General features: G+C 40.5%; 2 protein-coding genes across 3 annotated transcripts in view; one reads left to right on the forward strand and one right to left on the reverse strand.

Moving 5' to 3' along the window:
- Positions 1-27,738, reverse strand: part of dnajc17 (DnaJ (Hsp40) homolog, subfamily C, member 17) — a 116,829-nt gene that overhangs the window by 23,434 nt on the left and 65,657 nt on the right. The window contains exon 9 of one of the 2 annotated variants that reach the window (XM_069917228.1): positions 17,564-18,800. The exons of the other annotated variant lie outside the window; for it this stretch is intronic. Within the exon in view, the coding sequence (XP_069773329.1) occupies positions 18,702-18,800 (99 nt within the window). The 3' untranslated portion in view covers positions 17,564-18,701. Of the gene's footprint in view, positions 1-17,563; positions 18,801-27,738 lie in introns of those variants that run through there. 2 annotated transcript variants of the gene reach the window in all.
- Positions 8,045-24,205, forward strand: LOC138753803 (cdc42 effector protein 2). The gene is made up of 2 exons (XM_069917229.1): positions 8,045-8,314; positions 20,633-24,205. Exon 2 carries the CDS (start codon positions 20,732-20,734, stop codon positions 21,335-21,337), a length of 606 nt encoding a protein of 201 aa, XP_069773330.1. The 5' UTR covers positions 8,045-8,314; positions 20,633-20,731; the 3' UTR covers positions 21,338-24,205.

Here is a 27,738-nt window from a genome sequence, read left to right on the forward strand (position 1 = left end):
GCCCATTCAGAGCCAGCTCTTCAGCGCTTGACGTCCTGCTTTGCGGAAACTGCCAAAATGTTTGGCCTGGAAGTCAGCCTGAAGAAAACTGAGGTCCTCCATCAGCCAGCTCCCCACCATGACTACCAGCCCACCCACATCTCCATCGGGCACACAAAACTCAAAATGGTCAACCAGTTTACCTATCTCGGCTGCACCATTTCATCAGATGCAAGGATCGACAATGAGATAGACAACAGACTCGCCAAGGCAAATAGCGCCTTTGGAAGACTACACAAAAGAGTCTGGAAAAACAACCAACTGAAAAACCTCACAAAGATAAGCGTATACAGAGCCGTTGTCATACCCACACTCCTGTTCGGCTCCGAATCATGGGTCCTCTACCGGCACCACCTACGGCTCCTAGAACGCTTCCACCAGCGTTGTCTCCGCTCCATCCTCAACATCCATTGGAGCGCTCACACCCCTAACGTCGAGGTACTCGAGAGGGCAGAGGTCGACAGCATCGAGTCCACGCTGCTGAAGATCCAGCTGCGCTGGATGGGTCACGTCTCCAGAATGGAGGACCATCGCCTTCCCAAGATCGTATTATATGGCGAGCTTTCCACTGGCCACCGTGACAGAGGTGCACCAAAGAAAAGGTACAAGGACTGCCTAAAGAAATCTCTTGGTGCCTGCCACATTGACCACCGCCAGTGGGCTGATAACGCCTCAAACCGTGCATCTTGGCGCCTCACAGTTTGGCGGGCAGCAGCCTCCTTTGAAGAAGACCGCAGAGCCCACCTCACTGACAAAAGGCAAAGGAGGAAAAACCCAACACCCAACCCCAACCAACCAATTTTCCCTTGCAACCGCTGCAATCGTGTCTGCCTGTCCCGCATCGGACTGGTCAGCCACAAACGAGCCTGCAGCTGACGTGGACTTTTTACCCCCTCCATAAATCTTCGTCCGCGAAGCCAAGCCAAAGAAGAAGAAGAGATGGTTTCCTTTATCATGATCTTTAATAGGTCATATTAATGCAGTAAAAAAGATAATATTATGTTTTTATATCTATTTCAAGCAATTCCAGTTTTCACCCTGGTCTTTTTTTGATAATATTGCCTCAAAAGTTTCCTCCAAATAAAGGAAGAATTTAATTGAAAAAAAGATGGAAGTATGGCCCTACCTAATTTTAGATTTTATTACTGGGCTGTTAATATTCATTATCTAACTTTTTGGATATTTTATTCTGACAAATTGGATCATCCATAATAGACAAATTTAGAATTTAAATCTATACAGCAGTATTCAGTGGCCTCTTTATTGGGTCACTCTCTTCCATTTAGTTTTTTTCAAGATCAATAAGGATATATCTAATCCAATACTCAAACATAAATTGGGAATCTGGTACCAATTTAGGAAATTTTTTTAAATTAAAAAAAAACTGTCTTTTCTAGTGCTATCTCTCAATTCTTTTTCAACCATCAATAATTGATCAATCCTTCTCGATATGGAAAACCAAAGATATTATTTCTTTTGCAAATTTATCTAAGGTTGTTTAATGTCTTTTGAACATCTGGCAAGTAAATATGACCTACCAAATATTCATTTTTTTAGATGTTTACAGATTATACTTTCTTAAATACCTTATTACTGAATTTCCATTTTCTATATTCACCAGATCTAGTTGATAATATGTTTTAATTGAATTCTTCCCAGAAAGGATTAATTGTAATTATATGTGATAGATTATTGAAATTACATCCAGCACTTCATGATAAGATTAAAAAGACTTGGGAATTGGAACTTGCAAGACCCTTATTGAAAGATTTATGAGACAAGATTCTTAAACTTGTGAATACATCTTAAATATGTGCCTGACATTCATTAATCCAGTTCAGTGTTCACATGTCCAAATATAAGATGGCTTGTACCTTTTCTAATATTAGCCCTACATATGACAGAAGTAAATCTGATATCATAATTAGCCCTTATCAGTAATAAGGTATTGACTCATATGTTTTGGCCTTAGAAATCTATTGGAAAGAAATATTTAATATCTTTTCAACTATATTTCAGGTGGAGCTACGACCCAATCCAATAACCCCTCTTTTTGGGGTGATTGAACCAGACATGGGGAGTTTTTCTGTACCTGCCCAATGGGTTGTGGCCTTCTCTACATTTTTGACTAGAAGAGCCATCTTATAACCATCTATCAGTTTATGGCATGGAAACAGGCTATTTCAGCCCTTCAAGTCCACGCCGGTTCACTCAAACAACTCCACTAGATCCCCTCCATCTATTCTCCTCCCATAACTCTCCAACCCCCTCCTATCCATGTATATATCCAGCCTCCTCTTAAATGAAAGAATCGACTTTGCCTCAACTATTTCATCCGGAAGATTATTCCATTCAGAACAACTCTCTGAGTGAAGAAGCATCCTCTAATGTTTCTCCTAAAATTTTCCCCCCTTACCTCAACTTGTATCCTCTTGTTTCAACCTCCCCTGCTCTTAGGATGAAGAGTCTACTTGCATCTAGTCTATCTATTCCCCTCATAATTTTAAACATCTCTATCAAATCCTCTCTCAACCTTCTACGTTTCAATTAATAAAGTCCTAACCTCTTCAATCTATCTCTGTACTCTAGGTATTTTAAGCCAGGCAACATCCTGATGAATCTTCTCTGTACCCTCTCCACCTTATCTATATCCTTCCTATAATTTGGAGACCAGAACTGAACACAATCCTCCAAACATAACCTCACCAACACCTTAAACAGTTGGAGCATCACTTCCCAGTTCCTGTACTCTATGCTATGATTTATGAAGGATAACATTCCAAATGCCTTCTTAACCACCTTGTCAACATGGGAATCCACCTTCAAGGAACTCTGCATCATAATTCCAAGATCTCTTTGTTCTTGTGCATTCCCCAATGTTCTCCCCTTTACTACACATGTCCTATTCTGATTCTTTTTTCCGAAATGAAGCACCTCACACTTCTCTACATTAAATTCCATCTGCCATCTTTCAGCCCAATTTTCCAGACAAATCAAATCCCCCTGTAATCCCTGAAAACCTTCCTCGCTATCCACCACTCCCTCTATTTTCGTATTGTCTGCGTATTTACTTACCCAGTTAACCACCCCACCATCCAAATCATTAATATAAATTATGAACAACAGGGGACCGAGCACCAATCCTTGAGGCACGCTGCTTGTCACAGGCTTCCATCTTGACAGACTGTTGTCCACCATGACCCTCTGCTGTCTCTCCTCTAGCCATTTCTGAACCCATCTTACTATTTCTCTATTAATCCCTAATGACTGAACCTTCCTTACTAACCTTTCATGTGGAACCTTTCAAACGCTTTGCTAAAATCCAGATAGACTACATCAACTGCCTTACCTTTATCCACCTTTCTTGTCACTTCTTTGAAAAACTCAACAAGGTTTGTCAAACATGACTTCAAACCCATGCTGGGTTAGGCAATCCCTGCCTATCCAGATATTTATACACACCATCTCTAAGAATACCCTCCATAACTTTCCCTACCACTGAAGTCAAGCTTACAGGCCTATAATTTCTTGGCTGACACCTCGTGCCTTTTTTAAACAACGGAACTACATTAGCAACCTTCCAATCCCGCGGCACCACACCCTCCTCCAGTGATCATTGAAAAATCACTGACAGTGCCTCCGCTATTTGCTCCCTGTCCTCCCTTAACACCCTAGGGAAAATCCCATCAAGACCAGGAGACTTATCCACTTTTACTGACCCTAGAAGCTCCAAAACCCCCTCTTTACTAATCCCTGTCTTTTCCATAACCAAGCCATTTGCCTCACTTACCTCACATAGTCCAATGTCCTTTTCCTTCGTGAACACAGATGAGAAAATCGTTTAATATCTCTCCCATCTGATACGGTTCCTCGCACAGTTCACCAGTCATTCAAATGGAAAGTCTCTAGACCTCCAACAGCATTTCAATAGTTAACTCATATTATGTCCTGTTTAAGTTTAGAAAAATATTAGATGTCATGCATTTGATTTATGTTGAAATTCGAAGATAAATGGCGACCTTTTATGTTTTACTTTCATTTAATGTAAATGTTTTTAATGTGATTAGTTGTACTCACTCTTCCAGATGATATATAGTCTTACCTTTGTTGTTTGATTCATGGTATGAATCAAAAGCTACAAAATATATGTTACCCTTAGGATAATCTGCTCAGATTTTTTTAAATTAGAATACTTTTTTTAAAAAAAAAAGAGTAGGTTAGGTGTATATTATACATATAGGTGTATATAGTTTTCATCCAGTGCAGTGAAGGGGGGACAGAGTTTATATTATTTGAAGTTTTATTTTGATATGTGATATTGTATTTTCAGTTTTGTTCCTTTTTCTTCATTGTACTGTATTTATTATAAAAAGCAATAAAAAAGATTGAAAAAGCAAGAAGAAAAATCTCCAAACGCCTGTCTGACAGATAAGCAACATTCTTCAGAAGGCAGGTGTGCATGTGACAATGACTACTGTCTCCAGAGACCTTGTGAACAGACATGTAGAGGCTACATTGCCAGATGGAAACCACTAGTTGGCCACAGAAACAAAATGGCCAGATGACAGTTTGTCAAGAAGTATTTAAAAGACCCTGCAGAATTCTAGAAAATGGACTTGTGGGAAGATGAGACCAAGATTAACCTGTATCAAAGTTATGGCAAGAGCCAAGTGTGGAGGTGTAAAGGAACTGCCCAAGATTCAAAGCATGCTACCTCATCTGTGAAACATGGTGGTGGGAGTGTTATGGCCTGGACATGTTTGGCTACCACAGATACTGGTGCATTTATCTTCATTGATGATGTAACTGCTGATGGAGTAGCAAAATGAAATCCGAGATATGTAGAAACATATTTTAAGTAGAATGTTATGAGCCCAGAGGACCCCAAAACCCAGCATCAATAGAAATTCACCAAGACAAATGGTTAGTTAATCAAAAGTTGCTTTTAATTATCTTTAAACATGAAAACAGGATCAAACTTTAACTTATTACTATTTAACTTAACTCTCCTAATTCTAAGCACACGTGTATATAATATGTGTACAAGTTCAGAAAAGTTCTTTAATTCACAGATCAATCTCACTTCTCACTCCTCCAAGTTCACTGGTTGCAGGCAATTCTTATCCTGTGCACAGAATTAAACATACATGAATTTCACCAGGCTTTGGTGCTTGAAAGGTTCATGGTTATCACTCAGGAAGGTTCTTGCCAGTTCTCAGAGAGGTATGTGTCTCATTGAACACCCAAAACTGGTTCCTTCTGATCAGCCACTTCAGTGTCTTGCCGAAGAAACTTTCCCCATCAGGGTTTTCTAGATGATAACTTCTTTCTTTCAGGTCATCAAGAATTCTTTTTTGTTTTCCTTATTTCAAGTGAAACATTATACAGCCAGCCATCTCCTTTTGTATGGACCACAAGGGTTTTGACCAGGCTGAACTAAGAACACATCAGTCTTCAAAATGGGGTTTTTCCACAAGCTCGCCAGCTTGTCATGTTCCAGTCCCAGCTGCTGCTGCTGAACTGTAGAACTGAATTCTCTCTCTCTCTCTCTCTCTCTCTCTCACTCTGAGAAAACCCACATGACTCTCTTAGAACAGCCAACTGCACTCAGACTGTGGCACCGGACTAAATCTTCTGAGCTGGTTCATCTGTTACTTTCCATAACAATAATCCATTACCCGACAGCATGACCAATTAACATCTACATGTGAAGTCCTTACAGGCATTCTTCAATATTTTTGCCAAGGCATTCAGAGCCTGAACTGTCTGACTTGAGCAGAGCTCCAGCATTTTAAATGAGATCTATTTTGAAGTGTTTGCATCTGTGTGTGACCCAACTAAAAACGCCAGAATTTATTTCCTTTAAAACATATCTATATACAATACAAAATATAACATAATCTGTCACAGGAAGTTCAAGCAAATGCCTTCAAACTCATTGGATGGCACTTCACCCTCCAGCCAAAACAATGATCCCAAACATACTGCTAACATAACAAAGAAGTTTTTCAAAGTTAAAAACAGGAAAATTTTTGAATGGCCAAGTTAGTCACCTGATTTCATTATGCTGAAGGGGACAAACCTCCAAACAAGCAGGAGCTGAATATGGCTGCAGTAGAGCCTCTGCAGAACATCACCAGAGAAATACTCCACACCTGGTGATGTCTATGAATCACAGACTTCAAGCAGTCATTGCATGTAAGGGTTATGCAACAAAGTACTAAATATGACTACTTTAATATTGTTACGAGCCCAGAGTACCCCAAAAACCCAGCAGCAATAGATATTCACCAAGACAAATGGTTATTTAAATAAAAATTGCTTTTAATTATCTTTAAACATGAAAACAGAATCACATTTTAACTTATCACTATTGATTTAACTCACTTAACTTAACCCAACCCCCCTTTTAATTCTAAGCACACGTGTGTGTAAGTTCAGAAAGGTCTTTGGTTCACAGTCCAATCTCAGTTCTCATTCTTCCATGTTCACTGGTTGCAGGCAATTTTTATACTGTGCACAGAATTTAACATTTATAAAGTTCACCAGGCTTTGGTGCTTGAAAGGTAAATGGTTACCACTCAAGAAGGTTCTTGTTGGTTTTCAGAGAGAGATTTGTTGTTCCAGGACACCCACATCTGATTCCTTTTTAATCAGCCACTCCAGTGTCTGGCTGACAAAACATGGCCACTCAGGATTCTCCAGATGATAACCTCTTTTTTTTTCCAGGTCACCAGAGAGTGCTTTTTTGTTTCTCTTATTTCAAGGGAAACATTAGACAGCCAGTCCTCTCCTCCTGCATGAACCACAAGGGCTTTGACCAGGCTGAATTAAGCACTCACAAGCCATCTTCCAAATGGGGTTTTCCACAAGCTTGCCAGCCTGTCCTGTTCCAGTCCCGACTGCTGCTGACTGTAAAACTGTAGAACTGATCTTTGTGTGTGTGTCTCTCTCCCGCTCTCTTTCACACAGAGAGAAACCCTGTTTTACTCTCTCTGCTTGCAAAACCACATGACTCTACTAGAACAGCAAGTTCCCCTCCAGACAGAATTCAGCTCCGACAAGTTCTTTCATCTGTTGCCTTTTTGTAAACAACAATCCATTAGTGAAGTCTCGGGCACTCTCCAAAGCTTTTGCAAAGATTGTTGGCCCCAACATGTCTAGCATGAGCAGAGCACCAGTTATTTAAATAAGATCTGTTTTAAAGTGTTTATAGGTGACCCAATTTATCTCCCAAAAACATCTATATTCTGTCACAGTATACACACAATTGCTATGTCCCAAATATTATGTTCTCTGAAATGATGGAATTATGTATAAAAAGTGTTGTGATTTCTACAAGGTCAAACCAAAATTTATACAAATAACCTTTAATAAAATCTGGAATATGCACTTTAATCATACAAGAATTGTTTGATTACAAATTTAAAATTGTGGAGCACAGGGAAAAATAAAGGAAAAAAGCGTGTCTTTGTCCCAAACATTAACTGTATATTGCTGCAGGCTTAACAATAGAAACATATCCAGATTTCTTTGCCTTCCTAAGGAAAAGCAAAAGTTTTGTGAGCTGGAAATGATTTATGAAAAAAAGGATTTTTTGAAACCAAACTAATTTTGACAATTAGAAAACCATGCTCTAATGAGTTGTAGCAGTCCAATCCAACCTAATAAGTGGTTCAATACCACTTCATTCAACTTTGGAACTGAACAGTCAATAAAATAAAGAGCAGACGACAACTGGACGTGGTAAAAATTGCCATATTTGGTGCAAAAATGTTTTAAAAAAGAAACCCCATCCTTGCATTGACACAATTCTAGCAAAGATCAATCTTTTACCTTACTGAATGGTGAGTCTTTCTGGACATACCATACTTTCTCAGTGACGTGGTCTCAGAGAACATGTCTGTATTGTGACAGTATCATTGTCTGAACAATTCCAATTGGCTCTGGGTGGATCAGTCATTTTCACGTCTCTGAGAGCTTCCCAATTCGGCAATGTATCGGAGTGTAAAACCTGTTCTCACCACACTGGTTTGCCTGCTTTATATCGAACAGCAATTGCCACAGATTTTGCACATTACTTAAGAGTGACACTCCTATGTGTTAAACTGCAAGTCAGAACCCTGAAGCTGTAGTCAGAGAAAAACGCAGGCAAAACAAAAGAAGAGGATCAGAGTTTGGTTCACCAAAGCAGTGCAACGTGGGACCATCGACAACACAGGAGTCTTGACTAAAGAAAAGATAGCAAACACTGCAGTCAACGCCAAAGAAACAGGTTTGTGCCTTCGGAGATTTCAGTGCTTTTTCATTTGGTTTGGCAGAGTTTGCCACACTGTTCAGAGAATACCCACTATTATTATAAAGTGATATGCTTTATACAGGCTTAATTCAGATCTTTACATGAAGTTTTGCTTAAAACTTTAGCTCCCAAACCACAAAGGTGGAATGGGACAAAAAGGAGTAAAAAATGGACCTAGGATTTCAACAAACAAATTCATGGTACAAGGATAATGAAAGCAGCAAACAAGTATAATACTGTTTTTTTTTAAACTTGTGTTGTGCCAGCATAGCATGTCATATGAAATTAAATGCAGTTCCATGGAAGTAAGGGTGGATGAACTCTGAGCAGCATGCATCGCTTCTCCATGTTAAATCAGGCCAATTCATCACAAATGAACCATTTAATGATTTGAGTGAAATAAAGGAAGAAAGATTCATAAGGCAAGTCCCTACTTGTATGGAAGATAAATACTGCAGATGTTGGATGATGTCAGTATGTCAAAAAAAATTGCATTAGGTGTAAACAATCTCTTTATGTTTTTACCAACATACAGTATACATGGAATTTATCATCATATATCTGGACAGAAACCACATATAGATGATAAATTCAAGGACAAGGGAAGATCATACAGTCAGTTATATAGGATGGAAACAGTCCTTTCTCATCCATGTCTGCTTCATGGCTAACTCGTTGAGGAGCTCAGATGTGGCAATTCTGCCCCACGGGTACTCTCCTCAACCAGAACATCCATTTTCCAGCAGTCCACTGGCAGATGTTAAGCTAGCACTGGAGGATCTACAAATATCAGACAGCATATCCTGATGTCATGGCTGGGGACTTTCAATCACGTCTGCTTAAAGAAGTACTTCTGAATAAGTTTCTTGCCACATGTCTCTTACATCACCAGGAGATCAAACATTCTCGACCATTGCTACAGTGACATCAAGAACACCAACTGCTCATTCCATGCCTGCACTTTGGAAAGTCATACCACCAGGCTGTACCTCTCATTCTTGCTTAAAGACAGAAATTCAAATCAAGTTCAGTGATCCTCTCTGTCACTCTCATGGTCCTGGGCATTGACTTCTGCACCATCTGTACCACACTGTGATGTAGCTGGCTCGGTTGCTCTCGATAGAGCTCGTGTAGAAGGTTGACATAATGGTGGCCAGTAGCCTTGCCCAGTTCAGTTTTCTCAGGAAGGGTAATTACTGCCGCACTTTCCTGACAAGTGAGAAGATGTTGTGTGTCCACGATAGGTCACTAGTTAAGTGAACTCCAAGGAACGTGGTGCTCTCCACTCTCTCTACTACAGAGTTGTTGATGTATAGTGGTTCCTGGTCTTCCTGAAGTGCACAATCATCTCCTTCATCTTGTCCATGTTGGTAATACCAGAGAGTCATGGTGGATAACTGTCTGTCAGAATGGAAGCCGGTGATGAGCAGTGTGCCTCAGGGATCGGTGTTGGATCCCTTGTTGGTTGTCATTTACATTAATGATTTGGATGATGGAGTGGTAAATTGGGTTAGTAAATATGAGAAAGATACAAGAATAATGGGAGTTGTGGATAGTGAAGATGGTTTTTGGGGACTGCAGAAGGATTTGGACTGGTTAGAAGAGTGGGCTGAAAGGTGGCAGATGGAGTTTAATGTAGATAAGTGTGAAGTGCTTCATTTTGGGAAGAATAATCAAAACAGGGCATACAGTGAAGGGGAGGGGATTGAGGAATGCAGTGGAGCAGAGAGATCTAGGAATAACGGTTCATCATTCTCTGAAAGTGGAATCTTGTGGATAGAGTGGAGAAGAAGGCTTTTGGTATGCTGGCTTTTATAAATCAAAGCATAGAATATAGGAGCTAGGAGGTGATGTTGAGACTGTTCAAGGAATTGATGAGGCCAAATTTGGAATACTGTGTGCAGTTCTGGTCCCCAAATTATAGGAAGGATGTCAATAAGGTAGAGAGGGTGCAGAGAAGATTTACTACAATGTTTCCTGGATTGCAGTATCTAGAAGACGGAGAAAGATTGAGTAGACTGGGTCTTCATTCATTGGAGTGTAGAAGGTTGAGGGGAGATTTGATAGAGGTATTTAAAATTATGAGGAAGATAGATAGAGTAGATGTGAATAGGCTCTTCCCCTTGAGGGTAGGTGAGATTGGCATGAGGGGTCATAAGTTAAGGATTGGGGGGAAAAAGTTTAGAAGTAACATGAGAGGGAGCTTTTTCACTCAGAAAGTGGTGGCTGAATGGAATGACCTTCTGGAAGAGGTGGTTGCAGCAGGGTCAATTTTGTCATTTAATAGAAGGTTGGAGAAGTGCATGGATGTGATGGGATTAGAGGCTTATGGATAGGGAGCATGTAGGTGGGATTAGAGATCATTTAAATCGGTGTGGACTAGAAGGGCCGAGATGGCTTGTTTCTGTACTGATATTGTTATGTTATATATCCAAAATGATGCAAACAACCTTGGTCACACTGAGTGACTGAAGAAGAAGGGAAATGGAATTAGTGGTTAGGAATAGAATTTAAGTGTACATTCAACCCAAGTTGCATAATTAGTCAGCTAGTATACACACAATTTATGTTGTGTGCATATATGACAACTAAAATATGCACAACATTTTATAAATTAAGTTAGTTCATGCCAATGGAAACTAGGAGCTGGAGTGAGTTATCTGGCACTTTTCATCAGTGGATTCTAGGAAATTCCTTCCCAAAATATTGGGGTGAAAGTCTTATAGTTTGTGTGAGAACAGAATACAAATTGAATTTCACCAGAGTTATTTAGCATTTAATTCTACACTACTAATTGCATGATTCATCTGGAAAATGGAAAACAATTTCCCCAGCATCTTTCCAAGATAAACCAAAACCCTTCTGTGATTGCAGTTGTGGTCAGTGTATGTTGCTAGCCATAATGGAGATTTGTCTTCATCTAGCTATGCTGTGCTGACTTTAAACTGTTTGATAGGAGTGTAATTTTAAAACCAGGACAGTGTAAAATTTACTCCATACTTAATTTTTAATATCAAAGAATTACTAAATGACTGAGTGCCAATGGAGCAACACTCTAAAGATAAACTCCTGGGACTGTTCAATGTAGAGAACACATTGCTCGGTGTCTGACCTGTGCTGTACCTCCATTAAGATTGTTTCCAAGGCAGTGCTTTTCACTTTGGCTTGATGTTTCCTTTTATCTACCCAAAGATAAAAGCAACTAGATGATTAACGATTATCCTAATTTCAAAGTACAGGTAGCCCCACCCCCCGCTTTTCAAAAGTTTGCTTTACACCACTTCACTTTTATGAAAGACCTACATTAGTACTTTATTTCGCTAACTGAAAAAAATTCAAAGAGGATTTTCGCTTTTAAAAAATGGTGAAAAGCAAAAATAGTGTTCAGCGGACTGTCTGGAAGAATGCATGGCAGTGGGATCAGAGTGGGGACTGATAGTGGGCTGTCGGGAGAGCGTGGGGCAGTGGGTCTGGGAATGCTCAAAAAATTTTCCCATATAAATTAATGCTTTTTCACTTTATTCCATTTCGGCTTACAAAAGGTTTCATAGGAACACTCTACTTTTGGATAGTGGGGGATACCTGTATTGTGAAATTCATGGAAATTTTGATCAGATGGAAAAGTAGCTCACATAGTATTGTCACTTGATTGGCGAAACTTACACCCCAACAGTCTTGGATATAATTACCCAGAATCTACTGGTGAAAGGTCAGTAATTAATTCACCACAGTAACCAATTTCTTCAATAACACATTTTGGACTGATAATGGGTGAAAAATCAAAGTTTAAAAAAAAAGTTCAAGAAAAAATAAGTATGTAGTCTTCTGGTGTAAGAAGACTACACATCATACAAGCACAGACGACACAAAATAGGGGGTACTTTCCAAATTTAAATTTATTTTTGCATAAAAATTAATCAAAAACAAAATTAAAAAAAAACTGAGCAGAACTTGAAGGATAAATTTAAGACATCATTCAAAATAACTGCAATTGGAATTAATGTGACAATGGTGTCAATGGTAGAACTGCTGCCTCACTGCTCCAGTGGCCCAGATTGGATCTTGATCACTGGTGCAGTCTGTGTGGAGTTTGCACATTTCTACTGAGATGGTGCAAGTTCCCTCCCAGTGCTCATCTTTCATCCCAAAAACGTGGGGTCAATAGATTGTCCACTGTAAATTGTCCCTGATGTGTTGATGAGTGGCAGAAGCTGTGTAGGAGATGGAGTGGGGTGGGGTAGTTAATGGGAATATGGATTGAAGGTAACTTTAGTAAGGAATGGGATTGTTTTGTGAGCAAGTATGAACTCAGTGGGTTGAACAATAGTCTTTGCTGAACAAGGTTCCATGGAAAACAAGATTCATGGTCACATCTTGAGGTATAGGAATTTTTCATCAGATGGAAAGTAGAGGAGCCATATCATCCATTCTCCAATTCTTCATAATTCTTATAAGCTATGGAATTGGTCAGTGTCATTTTACAGGCATCTCTGACAGGAAAAATGGATGATTCATCTAACCTGTAATGGACTGATTATGGTAACGTTTTCAGATCAGCTCCATTACTGTAATTGTAGAACTAGTCCTGTATTTAAGCTACAAAGGGGAATGATGTTTCTTTCCTGGAGTTGTAATTGCCTGCTCTTACCTTCTCAGAGTAAATATGAACTGGTGCAGCATATTTTGTTCACATCAGGACCAAATACACAGCATCGAAATAAACATACAGTTTATATATTAAAAAGACCTGCCAGCTCATGAAGCATATTACTTAAAATGGATTGACATTGGAAGCAAACAGGAGTTCACCTCGGATAAGCAGTGAAAAAGCAAAGCAAATAGTGATCACTCCTTTCATACATTGGGCTCAAAGTAATGTTGAGAGAAACCCAGCGCTGATATTGATTTAGGAGTGCACGGTTGATTAGGTGGAGATATGCCTTCAAATTCCTGAGAATCCACATATCAGAGGTCTCTTCTGTAGCCAGCACATCAAGATTACAGTGAAGGCGGCACACCAGTGCCTCAACTTCAGAAAAGGTCTGAGGACATTTGGCATACTCAACCAAACTTCGACAAGTGTATTGTGAAAACTACACTGATTGGTTTCATCACAGATGCTCAGGAACACAGAGGTTACAAACACAGCCAAGTCCACTCCTCTCACCCATTGAAGACATCTACGTGAGGCACTGCTTCAGGAAGATAGTCAATATCATAAAGGATCCCATTACCCTGGTCAGAACCTCTTCTTGCTACTACCTTCAGGAAGAAGCCTGATGTCCAGCACCTCAAGGTTCATGAAGAGTTTTTGGCCCCCAATGGCAATAAATTCTTTAAGATCCCCTTACTGCCCTAATCATAAGGCTACTTCAGCTCCATAAATAGACTGTCTGCACGATTGAAATACCACTTTTTAAATTGCACTACCTTAACTAATGTTAATTAATGTTTACTGTTGGAGTTTTTGGTTACCAAGTACCTGTTTGGCTGCAGCAAGCAAGAATTTTGGTGCATCTGCACATTGTACAATGCATATGACAATAAACCCATTACCACATTGAAAAAGGAAATACTGAGAAAAATCTCGTTAAATATTCACTTATAGCAGTAGTTTTCAACTTTTTCTTTCTTCTCACATACTACTTTAAGTAATCCCTATGCCATAGATGCTCTATGATTAGTAAGGGATTGCTTAAGGTTGTATGAGTGGAAGGAAAAAGCTTGAAAACCACTGTTTTAATTGTCCCTCATTGACTCGTTCTGTGCATGGTTTCATAACTCCAAAGGAAATGGGCCAATGACAATTTTTCTCAAGCCAAATATTTCAGTAACAATTGGATCTAGAGCAGTGGTTCTCACCCTTCCCTTCCCACTCACATCCCACCTTAACTAATCCTTTACTAATCACAGAGCATTTATGGCACTGGGAATACTTAAGGTGGGGTGTGAGTGGAAAGAAAAGTTTGAAAACCACTGTCCCATAAGAATATTCACCAACTGGGTTCTCTCCTCTGACATCATGTTCTGAAAAGAATTTGGAATTTGTGTGGCAGCTTGCCTGACTTTTCAGGATCATTAACAACTCCCAACAAGCTGCTGAGTAGTAACTAACATGCGCTCCACAGCATCAGGCATTGCACAGCTTCAATGTGGAGGTGCCAGCAGTCACTTCAGGGGGCACCACACACAAAATCTGCTATTTTACAAACTGGTTGGGTGTCTGAAGTGCCCTGCTCTGGATTTACCGACTTTTTGCGCTGTGGTTTGTGTGGCTATTTTCTCTTCTAATGGTTGGAATGTTCTGCAGAGTCTAAAGAATGTTGGCACAGCTTGTCCTGTGGTATTTGGATGTTTGTATCTTTTAAATCATATTCGACTTGTGTGAATTGGTGGATTTCAGTATTGGTGTTGGGGTGGGGGAAGGGTGTGGTATCAGAAGGTGGAAGTTTGTTCTTTATCTGAACAACCATGGTGTAGTTAGAATTGTTTGTTGTCAAACTGATAAAGAGGAAAAAACCCAGTGTTAAAGGCAGCTTCTTTTGTTTGATCCATTTAATATTTCTTTGGGGAAGGGAGGAGGTACTTTCAACGATATAGCAATCTGAAGTCAAACAAGAATCAAAATGATAGGCTCATATTAATATGCAATATTCACAGCTTGACATTACACGATGGCCCATCCATTGACTAACAATATAGATAGAAATTCCAAGTCATTATTAAGTTGCAATCGTGACAAAACCAGAATATCATGTTTGCGCATCTTTCTACTCTGAGTCATTGCACACAAAACTAGTCTAGAATGTTGACTTAGTCAATGTATTTTATGAAAAGCAAGACAAACAAAAGCATTCAATGTATCCTAATGTCCAAAGATTCTTCTTAGAGTACTGGTGTGCTTTATTCGTAATAGCTGTTATAAGATAGTGCAGCTTCCAACAAGAGGTCTCATTGCATTGTACTCCAACAGCAAGGAGCTATTCATGATGCCTATAAATTATACATACACACTATCCTAGGGCTTCCTATACCAGAGTACATTCATAAATATTTTACATCATTGAAAAATAAAACGTGTACATGTTTCACAATTATACCCAATAGCTCAATCAATTCAATCTCCTTAACCATGTCACTAACATTGCAAAATCCTTGGTTCCCAGCACGAGAACAATCTTTCAATTTAGCCTCACAATTACTCTGCAAATCTAATACAAGATGACTGCTTTGAGATCCGTTTTAGATTTATTGTTTCACATTACTTCAATATCTGCATTAAGTTCCTGTTGTCATTTCTGACATGATGACCAATACAAATAAAGAGCTTTATGAGCTGCAAAACTGAGGTCTTATATTTGTTTGCTGGCCCATATTGCTCCTCTTTTCTTTTATGAACCATTCTCCTTTGCTTCAAACGCTGCTTGTTCAATCTCCCCTTCAGGTTAAGCTCTACTAAGATCAATCACATGCAAAGATGAAACAATGACTGCACTCCTGGAATAAATCAACAGTAAAGTTGGGAATTGCACATTATTTAAACAAGAAATTAGTTACTCAATGATTTATTGTGAAGCTAGAGTAATCTTGGAACACTTACTTATTTAAACACAAACACACATCTCTCATCTGCCCGACTAGAAAGTACAGAATCAGAATTTATTGTCACGAATTTGTAATTAAATTTGTTGTTTCACGGCATCATTACAGGCGCCAATATTGCTATAAATTACATTTCAAAAAAAAATAAACAAATAAATAAATAAATAAATAGTGCAGAAAAAAATAGGATAAAGTGCAGTTCTGTCTGTGATTCATTGTCCATTCATAGATCTGACAGCAGAGGGAAATAAGCTGTCCTTGCGCTGCTGAGTGCTTGTCCTCAGGCTCCTGTACCTTTTTCCTGATGGTAGCAGAGTGAAGAGGGCATGGCCTGGGTGGTGGGGGTCCTTGAGGATAGAGTGCTTTCTCAAAACACTGCCTCATGCAGATGCCCTCAATGGAGGGAACACTAGTGCCCATGATGTCACTGGTTGAGTTAACAACCCTCTGGAGTTTTTTCCTGTTCTGTGTGTTGGCAGTTCCATACCAGTGTTGCAACCAATTAGAATGGTCTCCACATAGATAGAATGGTTTCAAGAGTCTTTGGGACATACCAAATCTTCTCAAGCTCCTTACAAAGTTTAGCCGTTGGCAAGCCTTCTTTGTGATTGTATCAACATGGAGGTCCCAGGACAGATCCTCTGAGATGTTGACACCCACGGATTTGAAGTTCTTGACCCTCTCAAATGCTAACCTCCTTGATGAGGACTGGTTCATGTTCTCTTGATTTCCTCCTGAAGTTCACAATCAGCTCCTTGGTTTTGCTAATGTTGAGCACAAGGTTGTTGTTGTAACACCACAAATCTAGCTGATCTATCTCCCTCCTATCACTTTCTCATTGCCACCTGTGATTCTGCCGACGACTGCGGTGTCATCGGCAAATTTGTAGATGGCATTTGAATTGTGTCTAGTCATACAGACATGGGTGTAGAGTGAGTAGAGCAATGGGCTAAGCACACAACCCTGAGGTGCACCAGTAGGATTGTCAGTGAGTAGGAGATGTTATTTTCAATTTGTACTGGCTGTGGTCTTCCAATGAGGAAGCCAAGGATCCAGCAGCCGAGGTGGGTGCAAAGACCCAAGTTTTGGAGCTCGTTGACCAGCTCTTGAGGGAGTGATGGTGTTAAAGCCTGACCTGTAGTCATGAAGAGTTGCCGGATGTATGTGTTTCTGTTTTTGAGGTGATCCAGAGCTGAGTGGAGAGCCAGTAATATTGCCTCTGCTGTGGGGTGATTGTGAGGGGCAGGCAAATTACAGTGGGTCCAGATCTTTACTTAGGAATATGTTAACTCTAGCCATGACCAACCTCTCAAAGCATTTTATCACAGTAGATATGAGTGCTACTGAGTGATAGTCATTGAGCCAGGTCTTCTTAGGCACCAGTATGATCAATGCCCTTTTTAAGCAGGTGGGAACCTCCAACTGCAGCAATGAGATTGAAAAGGTCGGTGAACACAGAGGAGTGAATAAATCTTTGCTGCCTTAGTGTGGCGTAAAAGTCTCAAATAAAGGCAAAGTGAATGTGATCAAACTAGGAACACTCATTCTTTCGGTTTGTGCACAAACCGGTTTCTTCACAGAAATGTCCATTTTCTAGAACTACTTATATCATATTGCTCCCTATTCCCTTGATATAATTCTTTCAATTTATTGATCAATCATAACATTATTCATAATTACACAAATAGAATGTATAATTAATAATTACAACAAAACATTTTATTACTAGCTTGAAAAATGTTTTCATAAACCTCTACAAGGACATTTCACCCTATAACACAAGTGCTCCCGTCCTAGCAACATCTTGGTGAATCTGTACACCTCCCAACTTATTTATATCCTTCTTATAACTTGGTGACAGAACTGCATACAGTACTCCAATGCCTTGAATAGGTGCACTGAGGTCCCAACTTTTGTACTCAATCCCCCATCCAAAGGAGTATGCTTCATCACCATGTCCATCTGAGTCACCTCTTTCAGGGAACGATGAACCTGTACCCCTAGATCACTCTGTCCTACAACACTCTCCAGGGCTCTGCCATTTATTGTGCAAGTCCTCCCCTGATTTGACCTACCGAAGTTCAGCAGGTCACACCTGTCAGAGTTAAATTCTTGTCTCCTTGGCCTACTTTTCCAACTGATGTCGATCCTGTTGCAAATATAGATACTCTCCTCACTGTCCACTACAACATTTTTTTTAAATTGGAAGTTGATGTTTCAAAGTTCTGTCAAAGAGGCTCTGACCTAAAATGTAAACTCAGTTTCTCTTCCCACAGATGTGGCCTGATTAACTAAGTCTGTCCAGTGCTTCAGTCTATGTGACAGATGAAATATAAACACAGAAATGACATATTGGTAGGAAGAAAAAGAGGCAGCATTAACAAGGGAGCACAATTCTAAGTGGGTTAGGAACGAGGTTAAATGTACATAACTTATTGGAAGGGCAGGCTAAGAAAATACAAGGTTCTGGGCTTTATCAATATAATCAGGTGCAAGTACAAGTGCAAGGATCCTTTATAAAACACTGACTCGACCACAATGAGAGCAGTGGGCAAATCATTTGATCCAACATTTGTCCATGACCTACTATTTTGTTATGGCTGCACATATGATCTTACACAAGTCAGAGAACTTGTGGTCGATCTTACACCACACAGCCATCAATGGCATGCGTACACACCACATTGCCAAGTGTTGACAGCTTGAGTTAAGTCTAATGAAAGTATAATTAATCTCCAAAATCATAAATTTGCTTTTGACTTCACAATGTGTAGCTAGCATTCAATGTTGAATGAAGGCAGTATTTCCATTTCTTGCATCTGATGCCTCTATCCTTGTTTTCTGCCATGAAGTTATTAACCTAGTGAGGAAAAGGATGGTAACAGCTAGTGATAATTTCACAATTTCATAAGCATGCAGTATTTTTTGCAAAGGTTAGTCATTTCATTTATATATTCCACGCTGATAGGATGAACCAGCTGCCAACTTAATTAAACTCGATTGGCACTTCATCAACTATCTTATCTATTCACTCTTTCCTCCACCTGTACAATATGGCTGTTGTACTTACCACTGTAAAAATGCAATGGAACAACCCACTAAGGTTCCCAACAGCACAACTCAAAGTATGCTCCAAATTGCAGACTATCCTGACAGAAATATATTGCTTTTGCTTCATCATTATTGGGTCAAAAATCAGATCTCCCTACCTAATAGTTTTCTGCCACTTTATCAAGGACAGTCAGACTTGGGCAGAAGTTTCTGGTCCTATCAACGATGCCCTGATTTCAGGAGGAAAAATACCACACTTTGGAAAAGGAGATAGGGCTGTCAAGTGAGTAAAGAAGATAATTTGTGAATTATACCAGGGATGTAGGATTTTACACAGGAACCTGGTATTCACCTTCGAACAGTAAAGAAGGGGTAATTTAATGGAAATATTTGTTTCTCTTCATCAAGCCATATATGATTTCAATTTAATTTGGCACAGCAGTTAATCACCAGAGGTCACAGATTGAAGGCAACGGAAAATACAATAGAGAGGAGAAACAAAGGAAATGACAATGATCCTAAGTTTATTGTCATATACATTATATACACGAACTGAAATTTCTTACTTGCTGGAGATGAACAGGTTCTTGTAAATAATAATTACAATAGTATACATTAAATTAAATACAAAAAGAAATAACACAAAAGATGTCTAGATAATAAATATTGAGTTATCACTGTGCAATCAATTCGTTTTGTGGGGTTGGAGTATTTTGTGATTAGTTTAGCAAGGGGAAGTTGAAGAATTTTGACAGCCATTGGAAAGGAACTGTTTTTTTTTTAAAAAAAACTCAAACCTAAGCGTTGTGCCCAGGTTGATGGGCATAAATGTTAAGATTCCTTGATACATAGAGAAACTCGGTCATGTACCCAAAGGTGAAGGGATGGAAAGAGACAGAGGTTAAGGAGGAATATAGGATAGTTTCCTTTGGTGGCTAAAGAAAAACATAAAATCTAGGCCATGCTGGAATTGTACAAGACACTCATGAGGCCACACTGATATGCAATGGATACATTTGGATTAGAAAAGTCATGGATGATGATTTCTGGATTGTCAAGGGTGCAGGGAAGTACCACAACTGCCAAGCATGAGGGAAAAAAGACAGTTGCAGGGCTCCTGATTCCATTCCTGAAGCAGCACCAAGTTCAACTGTGACCGCTACACAATTTAAGACAATTTAAGACACTGCCTGTCCAGGCCTATTGCAAGAGTGCCTGATTTTAATGAAAATAAGCTAAAAATCACTATACATTATTCAGCATAGTCTCTGGGAATGCAGGGCAGACCCATTATGTCAGACTCATCTGATCTCTAGTCACAAGAGATTGCAGATGCTGGAATTTGGAGCAAAAGACAATCTGCTGGAGGAACTCAGCAGGCCAGGGAGCATCTGTGGAGGAAGGGGTAAGGTTGATGTTTTGTGTAGAGATCTGCATCAGGATTGGCACAGGCCTTGATGCAGGGTCTCAACCCGAATTATCAACCATCCTGTTGCCTCTATAGATGCTGCCAGTCCTGCTGAGAACCTCCAGCAGTTTGTTTTTTTTTTCCCCCCACCTGATCTTGAATCTGGTTTTACTCATTGATTAGCATGTCTCAAGATAACTAATTCATCTATTTTACAATTTCTATTTTCATAGGATCAGGCTACCAGGACACAACTTTTGCAGACCCTTCACCATCTTTTTCAAGCACTTTCACAGTAATTAATTATTGGAAGCCTACAGGTTGTTTAGAAAATGTCTGTCAAAACTCCCATCTACCTCAAAACTGCACTGCCCAGTAAAGGCAAGAAGCTGAAACTGCGGGAAGTTTTATCAGCCGATATGATCAGCCCACCTCTGGGTGATTTTCACCACAAATCACACATTGGCAGGAAAGGAGAGAGTGACACTTTTGGAGATATATCCTTCCTGCAGGGCCAGGATCATCTTCTGTCAACCTTGAGTCCATTGGACAATCCTGAAGATTCAGCGCCCCCAAAACCCCCTCGACTACTCCTAGAAGAGTCCGATGTCCCACCTGCTACATCCATTAATTCTATGCCGACCATGTCCAGCTCTTTGGACAACCAACTTCCAATGATTCACTTATCCTCCTTTCAAGACAACCTGATGGAGAGCTCAGAGGAATCCCTATCACATGACAAGCAGATCGTTGACAAACATCAGCAACAAGCTAAGGGTGTGGAAGGCCTGCAGTGCTCTGCTGAGAAAAGAGTGGATGAGTCTCAAACAAACCCATCTGAATCTATATTTTCATTTCAGTTGGATTTGGGACCTTCGATACTGGACGACATCCTCCAAGTGATGGATAGTCACAAATCTGTAACTTCGCCACAGTGAAATTATAATAACGTTCTGACTTTATGGGAGTGAATTAAAGGTCTTTGAATATTGAGTACAATGGCAACAATTTGCCTTGGACAACCAAAACGTACTCCTACTGACTAAGGGGAACCAAATATTGAGTAATTAATAAACAGCACGAGAAAATGTAATTTGACCTACAGATAAGGTTGGCTTCCAAGAGTGATGTGCTGCTAAAGCATTGAGATTTGCACCACAGTAACAAGGCTTTGTATATTGAATACATTTGATTAAATATTTGTTTCCATTCCCAGCTGCAAGATGGTCAGGTCATAATCCCCAAAGCTCTGGAGATAACAAAGAGGAAGTACAAGAGAGGAAAGGGGACAGTTTTTTTTTCCTCCACTTTTCTTCTTCCACAAGGTATTTTAGCTGAGAACATACAACAGCAACGTAGAAGCCAAAGTATGCCACTTCAATTAGGTTATCCCTTTCATCTTCTAATACAGTCTGGTTAACATAATGATTTAAATAATTCCAAGCCAAAAATGAATTGGGAAGATGACATGTCAATGAGGAGCTGTATAGAAAACACTTAAAAAATTAGCTTCAGCATGAAGCTCAGAGAAGCACAGAGAAAATGTTACTTTCTATGTTTAAAATTAATTGCTTGAAGAAGTAACCTGATGTCAAATTAGATGGCATTCAAATTCCTGACATCTTCATGTTCGTTAAATTCACTCAACTAACTTGAAGAAGTAACCTGATGTCAAATTAGGTGGCATTCAAATTCCTGACATCTTCATGTTCGTTAAATTCACTCAACTAATTGGAATTGTAATATACATCTGCCCTGATCAAAAAGATTGGTGAAATGTTCCCATGTTCCATAGACCATAAGATGTTGGAGCAGAATTTGGCTATTTGGCCCATCAAGTTTTCTCTGCCATTCAAATCATGGCTGATGCTCATTTCTTCTGAAACCTATTCTCCTGCTTTCACCCCGTTGGCACCCTTACTAATCAAGAACCTATCAACCTCCATGTTAAATATCTTCAAAGACTTGGTCTCCACAGCCATCTGCAGCAATGAATTCCAAATTCACCAGCCTCTGGCTAAAGACATTGTTTCTCATCTCTTCAAAGATCCCCAATCTTGCTATTTCTGGTAAAATGACAGGACAGTTATGCAAGTAACAATGTGATTTATACCACTACCTTTCCTTTAAAAAAATACATCAAATCAATACATCCACATGAAAAGGGAAATGACAAACAGTAATATCAGAGTCCAGAATACAAAGATACCATGTGGCAGTACGTCACAAGTGCTGGAAAGCTATCCAATCAAAAATTTAGTGTTGCTCCGATCCAACACACACTTTCCATCCAATTCAAAAAATTTCACCCCTCTCAATCCAGACGAGATTAATTAACACTATAGCAGAGATCAGCTAATTAAGCATGGAACAGGAGCCAAAGCTGGGGTCTTCTGGTTTATACAGCTCAAGAAAATTAAACACACAACTGTCCAGGCAGCAACCAAACTGCAACATCTGCAAAATGTGTAAGCTCCATAGACTGCAAGATGTTGGAGCAGAATTTGGCACTGAAGTTTGCTATGATCTTCACCCCGATTGGATAGCTTTCCAACACTTGTGATGTACTGCCACATGATATGCTATTTGGATAATTTATTGTAGTGTTGGCTAGAACTATCCCATCAAGGGAGAAAAGGCTCATTGTGGGTACATCTTTTCAATATTAATAATTAACCATAATAAAAGAACTCTATGTCCATCATTTTTGAATTGCAGGCATCTTTGTATTATTTGTATTCTCTTGTGTTAGATTTCTGGGCATCAAAATAAACAATGGTAAGTAGTCTTTTTAAATTTGTAAATAATGCACATCCACACCCAGCTACATGACTATCTACTTAATGGGATGTTTCTGAGCAAGCTTATCATGTTCATCTATTTAAAATAAAAAGCCATTTTGTTTCAGAAATGAACCCAGAATCTAAAATTTCACAAGCCAATTTCTAAAGGTGGTTATTTTACCCACAAGTAAAATGTGAACGTCTGCAGACACCGTGATTATAGTAAAAACATATGCTGGAGAAACTCAGCAGGTCAAACAGTTTACTTTATATAGAAAAGATAAAGATACATAACCAATGTTTTGGGTTTCAGCCCTTCAGCAAAGTATGGGCAAAATTATTTTACTCACAGTGGGTCTACCCACTCAATAATTTGTTGCAAGTATCTAAAAAGATGTTGTTGGCATTACAGCCTAGCGCTGAGTGGAAAATCTTTTTTTCCATGCTCTTGTTTGCAGTAAAAAAAATATATATATATGCATTCAGCCTTTCCACCTTCACTGGTGAAATCAATCTCAATTACATTGGGCAAGGGTAAGATGCTTTTTTCCACTCCCCTTATAGTGCAATTATAGATTAAACCATCATATAACACTGTTACTAATGCAACATTTTTTTTGTTCATTGAACATTTATATGAATAATTAATGGTACTGTGTGTATTAGGGGCTGGAAAGTAATTAGTCCTACTGCTCAGCACTCCAGCAACCCAAGTTTGATCCTGGTGTTAGGCACTCTTTGTACTGAGGTTCCTGTGACAGTATGGGTTTCTGCCTGGCACTGATGGGATAATTGCTACTCCAAGTTACCTATTAACATGGGTAGGGAAAAGAAGGAGTTGATGGGCAGAAAGATTGTTGCAGGGCTAAAGATAAAGGGTGTGAAGGGATGGCTCTGCTGGAAGCATGTATGGATGGACCAATGGCATCATGTTTTCTCAATTTACTATGAAAGTGTAACATTGAGATATTCCAAAGCTTCCAAACCTGAATACCGTATGAAAATAAAATCAGTGCATGCCTTTATACGTCTGGTTGTAATTTTAAACACGTTGTACTCCAATGCATGTACCCTTACCTTTCCTTAGCACACAGAGGACCTCTAGTGGTAGAAGTGCTGTCATGGCAGCAGATAGCTCAATCCCACATCATTTCTCATTTTGCCGTCCTTAATGTCAAAAGACGTGTACAACCGTGTGCCTTTTCTAACATTATTTATTATTGCATTCTTTAAAGAATGATTTTAACTAACACTAAATATCCATGTAATGCTGTGTAAAAATGATGATTCAAATAAACGTTAAAAATTCAAACTTTTAAAGTGCAGATTTGAAGATGCACAATGAAAGTAAATTATTTTTCCACTTAGAAATCAAGAGACAAAGTTGCGGTCAACACTGCTGAAGAGCAGCTTACTGCATGCATTTCCTACTGAACTCTGAACTGACTCAAAACTCCTCTAACAATGCTAAACTTTGTTGACATTCGAGGCTTGAGTGCACAACCTTCAGACTTGCCAGTTTTGAATCTGCTGTCATCTTGTTCTTGAAGCACAAGTGCTCCTCCAACATTAATTCATATATACATGCATAGGCTTCAGTGCCTATGGCAAGCACTGAAATTGCGCACCCTGTTTTAAAAAAACACACACACGAAGTTGTCAGTTGGGCAGTTCTCATGCACGATTGGGTTCATTTTGAAGACTGGCCACGTGTGTATTGGGCACTTTCTCAGAGGTCCTGAATTCCCGTTCACTAAATCAGCACCGTTCGTCACATCTGGGTTCATTGTAACAGGGTTAGAAGTGGGACGGACAAAAATATTTTTTTTTAATGGGGAGAAGCAATCTCTCCCTCCCTCCTCCTTTGTTTAAAACCTCTGCGCCTGCCATCCGATTAAACACGTTTGTTTTGTTCGATAAACCAGTGTTGAATATATAGTGTGTTGACGTGCAGACACTCCAGAGCTGGGCACAGGAGTGCACTGTCCGGAGAACAGCAAGCGCACTGTTATTAACTGCCATCGCGCCGGCGGTGACCGAATGCCGCCCCTCCTGCACCCAAGGCCGGGCCGAACTGGTCTGACTGCGGATACGAGAAGGGCAACCCAGACCCGACCTTCCTTTCACATCCCAGAATAACTCTGCCCGGCTTCAGTGGGGGACAGAACATGCACATTGGGGAGGGGGGTGGTGGGGTTGGGTGAACTCTTGAATTCTCACGGCCGCAATTCCCTGGTGACTTCAATGAAAACGCCGACTCTCTATTTGTTTTGCAAGAGTCTGCTCCAGGCATGGAATAACACAAGGGATCTCCCGGTGAAGATAAACATTGGGCAAGTCAGGCACAGGATCTTTTTTCTGCTCCACGCACATCATCTCTCCCCTTGCACTTTGCGGGATTCAAACGTAAATGTTGCTGCCATTTCAAAGCGAAATAAAGTCTTACCTCGATTATTCAGAGGGTCGCCAGCACGCCCTCTGAGGTCTGGTTCGTCTAAAGTAGCGCCAGCCCTGGGTGCAGTGCTGCCAGAGCTCACCGGCCTCTCCGGCACCTCGCTCAATGTGGGATCAATGGGCAAAATGGCCGACTTCCTTACCCATAATTCCCTAGCCAGCTGGAACCGCTTTGCATTTCCCTGGCGCTAGAACTGGCAGAACAGTTCCAGCTGCGTGGGAGATTATGGGAAAGGAAGGCAGCCATTTTTGCCCATTGATCCCGCATTGAGCGAGAACGGCCCTGAAACGGCCTGATGAGATGCCTGCCATGAGCGGTGCTCCGGGGTACTCAAGTGAGCCCCGGCAGCACTGCACCCAGGGATGGAGATTCATTCTTGGGCGAAGGACTCGGCTATTGGGCAGGTGAGGTGAGGACAGTGGTGTCCCTCGTCCCCCCCGCAAGTGGAGCCTCGGGCATGTGGCCAAGCTCGATACCCTATGATAGGCTCGCTATTTCAATATGCATATGAATTAAAAGCATTACTGGAGATGCAGTCATTGTGTACCTACCTCTTTTCCATAACACACCGACCTTGTTGGAGCAGTCTGAGCACTCCTCAAGTGTATATAGTTTCTTGCTATCATTTCTTTTTATTTCTGATGATGTCTGCGAGGAGTTTGTAGATTCTCCAATGTTTGAGTGGGGTCTCCCTGGGTGTTTGGTTTCCTCCCATCCTCCAAACGTACAGGGTTGTAGGTTAATTCAGAGCCAGCTCTTTCAGCGCTTGACGTCCTGTTTTGCGGAAACTGCCAAAATGTTTGGCCTGGAAGTCAGCCTGAAGAAAACGGAGGCCCTCCATCAGCCAGCCCCCCCCCCCCCCCCACATCCCCATCGGGTACACAAAACTCAAAACGGTCAACCAGTTTACCTATCTCGGCTGCACCATTTCATCAGATGCAAGGATTGACAATGAGATAGACAACAGACTCGCCAAGGCAAATAGCGCCTTTGGAAGACTACACAAAATAGTCTGGAAAAACAACCAACTGAAAAACCTCACAAAGATAAGCGTATACAGAGCCGTTGTCATACCCACACTCCTGTTCAGCTCCGAATCATGGGTCCTCTACCGGCATCACCTACAGCTCCTAGAACGCTTCCACCAGCGTTGTCTCCGCTCCATCTTCAACATTCATTGGAGCGCCTTCATCCCTAACATCGAAGTACTCGAGATGGCAGAGGCCGACAGCATCGAGTCCACGCTGCTGAAGATCCAGCTGCGCTGGGTGGGTCACGTCTCCAGAATGGAGGACCATCGCCTTCCCAAGATCGTGTTATATGGCGAGCTCTCCACTGGCCACCATGACAGAGGTGCACCAAAGAAGAGGTAGAAGGACTGCCTAAAGAAATCTCTTGGTGCCTGCCACATTGACCACCACCAGTGGGCTGATATCGCCTCAAACCGTACACCTTGGCGCCTCACAGTTCGGCGGGCAGCAACCTCCTTTGAAGAAGATCGTAGAGCCCACCTCACTGACAAAAGACAGAGGAAAAACCCAACACCCAACCCCAACCAACCAATTTTCCGCTGCAACCGTGTCTGCCTGTCCCACATCGGACTTGTCAGCCACAAACGAGCCTGCAGCTGACGTGGACATTTACCCCCTCCATAAATCTTCGTCCGCGAAGCCAAGCCAAAGAAAGAATTGAGTGACATGGGTTTAAGCGGTCAGACTCAGTTTCTCTTGTGCTGTAAGTACATTTTTAAAAATAAAACTGATTGTACGTTTCCAATGTCACCCAGTAGACACAAGCAAACTCAGAAAAGGAATCACTTTTCTGAATCTGCACAAAAAAGTGAAGCATTCATCGGAAGTCTCTTGATTTTCAGGAAGTTAAGAATTATATCCCCTCATGTTGATATTCAGAACCAACATCTGTGGCCGAGTTAGAAACAAAATACCCAGATTGGGATGACTGATTTTGGGAACTGCTGAATATTAATCAGCTGATTAACACATCAATAAAAACAGCAGCAAAGACCAAAGCACCGTTAATTTAAATTCTTCCTATTCAATTCCCAGATAACCTTCTTAACACATAGGATGGTCATGGCTGC

This window comes from Narcine bancroftii, chromosome 2 (genome assembly GCF_036971445.1).
Source record: "Narcine bancroftii isolate sNarBan1 chromosome 2, sNarBan1.hap1, whole genome shotgun sequence".
NCBI lineage: Eukaryota > Metazoa > Chordata > Chondrichthyes > Torpediniformes > Narcinidae > Narcine > Narcine bancroftii.

Excerpts from the sequence above, each read along its gene's own strand:
- LOC138753803 (XM_069917229.1), top strand. The coding sequence starts at position 20,732 with ATGTCTGTCAAAACTCCCATCTACCTCAAAACTGCACTGCCCAGTAAA.